Raw genomic sequence first — 4,563 nt, forward strand, 5'->3', positions numbered from 1 at the left:
CTGTGAAAAACTCATGTGTAACACTCCCCTAAAAAACCCCAACCAACATTCTTCCCTGCATCAAAAATTAAAGGGAAATCCGTCTATGAATCAAGTTGTTATTTAAAGTTGATAAGTTCTTACTGGCTAGCAAACACTCAGCTATTAAAGGGTTAACTTGAAGGGGAGAGACATCTCAGTCTTTTTTCACTGAAATGAAACTGAAAGTTATTTTGCTCTACAGCAAACGGACTGTTTTGTTTTAAAGTTTCACACAAAAAGAGAGAGCAGAGACAGCATCCATATACAGGTGAAGTTTAACTTCATAATCATATTCTGTTCATGTGTTCACTAGATTTCTGATGTGCTGGATGTTTAGAGCTATTACATTTTATAAATCTACTGTCTCATGTTAACAACATTTCATGCAGTTTGAACAGCTTACTCACTGTAATAAATTAGGCATCATGTTTTTGTTCATAATTTTGTCTTTAATATACTATTTGTTAAGCAATCAGCTAACATTATTAGCCACAGTATTAAAATGAGTTTAGAGTGAAGCGAATAATTTAGGTCTCTGTAATAGTGTTGCCATCGACAACAATCATGATTTCAGATGGTGTAAATTTGTATTCTCATTCTCAACCTGTTTATAGTAATCAACTAATGGACCATTTCTAAAATGCATCTGGAATTCGATTGACCTTTTTGTTAGTAACTGTAATGAATCACACTTACCATTTTTGTAATCAGATTACAGTAATGCTGGCAAAATGGCTTAGTTTCAATCAGAAAAAGTGGTTATAATAACAAAATACACTCTAGTAATTTCAGTTGTCCTTTATTAGTAGGAATATCTATATGTGAGGATTGCAAAAGACACTGAACTGATGGAACGATCAATGACATATTAAAGACTCTCCTCCCCTCCTTGTCTCCTCTCCTCTCCTCTCTTTTCCTCTCCTCTCCTCTAGAAATGGCCTCAGCCATCAGTCTCCTGTCTGAAGAGCAGTTCCTGTGCTCTATCTGTCTGGATGTTTTCACTGAGCCTGTCTCTACTCCATGTGGACACAACTTCTGTAAAGCCTGTATCACCAGATATTGGGACAACAATGACCAGTGCCATTGTCCAATGTGTAAAAAGTCTTTTGCCAACAGACCAGATTTCTTTGTCAATACTTTGATCTCTGAAATGGCAGCTCAGTTCAGGAAGTCTGTTGATGTGAAAGCTGCCAGCAGTGAAAGCCACACACAAGAAGCTGCCAAGCCAGTGGAGGTTCCCTGTGACTTCTGCTCTGGCACCAAGCACCAAGGCCTTGAAGTCCTGCCTGGTGTGTTTGGCCTCTTATTGTGAGACTCACCTAGAGCCTCATCAGAGAGTTGCAGCCCTGAAGAGACACAAGCTGATCAATCCTGTGGAGAACCTGGAGGACAGGATGTGTAAGAAACATGACAAGTTTTTAGATCTTTTCTGCAGGAATGACCAGATATGTGTTTGTGTCATGTGTACAGAACATAAGACTCATGATACAGTCCCTTTGGAGGAAGAGTATGAAGAGAAGAAGGCTCAGCTGGGGAAGAAGAAGGCAGAAGTACAGGAGATGATACAAGAACGACAACAGAAGCTTCAGGAGATGAAAGCGTCAGTGCAGCTCAACAAGAAAGACACAGAGGAAGCAATAGCTAAGAGTGTTGAGGTCTTCACTGCTCTGGTGGCCTCCATTCAAAGAAACCAGGCTGAGCTGATTGAGGTGATTGAAGAGAAGCAGAGAGCAGCAGAGAAACAGGCTGAAGGGTTCATCAAAGAGCTGGAGCAGGAAATCAGTGAGCTCCAGAGGAGAAGCACTGAGCTGGAGCGTCTCTCACACACTGAAGACCACCTCCACCTCCTCCAGAGCTTCCCATCCTGCTCCTCCTCTCCACACACCTACAACTGGTCTGGCATCAGTGTCCGCAGTCATCTGTGTGTGGAGACAGTGAGGAGAGCTGTGGCTCAGCTGGAGGAGACACTCACTAAAGAAATGATGACTCTGCTTAAAGACATAGAGCTGATTAAGGAAGATCTGGAGAAGCTGCCAGAAGACATTAGGCTGAAGAGGATCCAGCAGCTGTATGCAGTGGATGTGACCCTTGACCCTAATACAGCACACCCTGAACTCATCCTGTCTGAGGATGGGAAACAGGTGAAATGTGGAGACACACTTCAGAATCTCCCTGACAAACCAGAGAGGTTTGATGAACATATCGATGTCCTGGGAAAAGAAGGTTTCTCTGCAGGGAGATTCTACTTTGAGGTTCAGGTAAAAGGGGATGAATGGGATTTAGGAGTAGTTAGAGAGTCAATCAACAGGAAGGGAAATATCTCATACAGCCCCAAGAAAGGCCACTGGATTATATTGCTAAGAGATGGAAATGACTACGAGGCTCTAGATGATCCCAGTGTTAGTCTCTCCCTGAGACAGAAGCCTGAGAAGGTCGGGGTGTTTGTAGATTATGAGGAGGGACTGGTGTCCTTCTATGATGTGGAGGCCGAGACTATGATCTACTCTTTCACTGGCTGCACCTTCAAGGAGAAGATCTATCCATTCTTTAGCCCCAGTTATGATAAAGCTGCCCCTCTGATGATCACTCCTGTCAAACACACAGCATGAGTTCAGTTTGAACCGGCAAAATATGGTATCTTTTCAAATGCAGGTTTGGCAAGTAATCTTACAAGATTACAGTGATCTGACTGCAAAATACCACTGGAAACAGCTGGCTAACTATTCAAATGTAAACCTATCTGTTCAATTTACCATTCTATACATTTTGGAAAAAAAACTAATCCAATAATACATGAAAATACCAAGATTGCACAATTCATTTAGAGTAGTACAATAGATTGTTACTGATTATAAATCTGAATCAGGTATTTAGTAATCTGCACCATATACAGTATATATATATATATATATATATATATATATATATATATATATATATATATATATATATATTATATTTTTTTTTTTTTTTTTTTTTTTAATAAAGTAATCTTCATTGCCCTGATTATGTGGGATAAAAGATTTCATACAATTTTTTAACAGTAACAGGATTGTGTTGTCACTTGTTTATAAACCCTTTCTGTATACTTACTCATATACAGAAAATATCTCTTATAGCCCCAAGAAAGGGTACTGGGTTATACGGCTGAGAGATGGAAATGACTACCAGGCTCTAGATAATCCCAGTGTTAGTCTCTCACTGAGAAAGAAGCCTAAAAGGTTGGGGTGTTTGTAGATTGATCTCTGATCTACTCTCTGATCTCTACTCTTTCACTGGCTGCACCTTCTCTGAGAAGTGAAGATGTTTAGGTCTTTAGCCCCAGTTCTTATGATTATTCTCCTCTGATCATCACTCCTGTCAAACACACAGAATGAGTTCAGCAAAGTTTTTGTATATCTTTTCACTTGCAGGTTTGGCAAGTAATCTGTTACACTTGACAAGATTACAGTGATTTGACTGCAAAAATATTAGAGACACAAATATTTTAATTACCAACTATTGAAATTTGAAGAAAAGAGTAGCTAATAGATTGTTATTGATGATAAAATTGGTCAGGTATTTAGTAATCGGCACCATATAATTTGTTGAATGTAATCTTCATTGCCCTGATTATGTGGAATCAAATATTTTATTATCTCATAGAATTTTGTAACAGTAGCAATATTGTGTTGTCACTTGTTAATAATCTGTTTCTGTATATGTAGTTTGACTATGGAGTATTTGTGTTTAGAATAAGATTATGGCATCATTTCTAAAATCAAATTGCTGTAGCTACATTGTATTATATTCACATGTATGGTACTTACTATCATAAGTAAGAACTATATTTGTTGGAGCCATTATAGTTTTCTGAGAAGTAATGTAAATACTTCATGGAGATTTGTTTTCTGCTATTTTGGATTGTTTACATACTGTATATTTATGTTACGTGTGTATGCTTCAGTCTAGAGTATTCATCTACCCCACCTTGCTTTAGTCCTGAGAATTGCATGTGGATGGGAGGGACGATGTTCATTCAGGGGTGTCAGGTATTATAGACTGGAAGTAGGAAATGGTTGGGGGAAAAATGTTTGGTGAGGGACTAGGAAGGGCATATTGTCTTTGAACCACATTAGTTATTGAATCTTGCCTTATCTTTTTGATCCTTTTGGGGTTTTTTTCTGAAACTACAATGCTAGAAATGCTGATTTACATTTTTTGAACCGCCCTTATTTTTGGAGGTATTCAATAAATACTTTTTGTCAACATAACTTGGACTCATTGGATTCTTTTTGGATGTGCGTATCAAAGTTCTACCTAGTCCCACCAATTATGGAAAACAAAATGGAATGGAAAACAAAAAAGCCAATACAATATTAATTTCAGTCATATTTTGAAGTGATTGGTACAGAAGTTGGAGGGATGGGGTAGCGGAATATTCATGGAAAGGTAAAGGTGAAGAGCAAGAGCAAAGGGAGAGATGGAGAGAAGGATTGATGTGAAATGGGAAATTATGGGATGGAGAGATGGATGGAGAGAGATTTATTAAATGTTAGATCC

General features: G+C 38.5%; 1 protein-coding gene across 1 annotated transcript in view; it reads left to right on the top strand.

Moving 5' to 3' along the window:
- The first annotated feature begins 220 nt into the window (after positions 1-220).
- Positions 221-4,563, top strand: part of LOC139667699 (uncharacterized) — a 17,987-nt gene continuing 13,644 nt past the window's right edge. Inside the window, 3 exon segments of the mRNA XM_071547191.1 lie at positions 221-289; positions 954-1,275; positions 1,277-2,627. Coding sequence (XP_071403292.1) covers positions 956-1,275; positions 1,277-2,627 — 1,671 coding nt within the window. The 5' untranslated portion in view covers positions 221-289; positions 954-955.

The sequence above is a fragment of the Centroberyx affinis genome, unplaced genomic scaffold, assembly GCF_046629955.1.
Source record: "Centroberyx affinis isolate AG114_WGS23_722 - 3 ecotype Tasmania unplaced genomic scaffold, CSIRO-AGI_Caff_v1 ptg005713l_1, whole genome shotgun sequence".
Classification (NCBI taxonomy): domain Eukaryota; kingdom Metazoa; phylum Chordata; class Actinopteri; order Beryciformes; family Berycidae; genus Centroberyx; species Centroberyx affinis.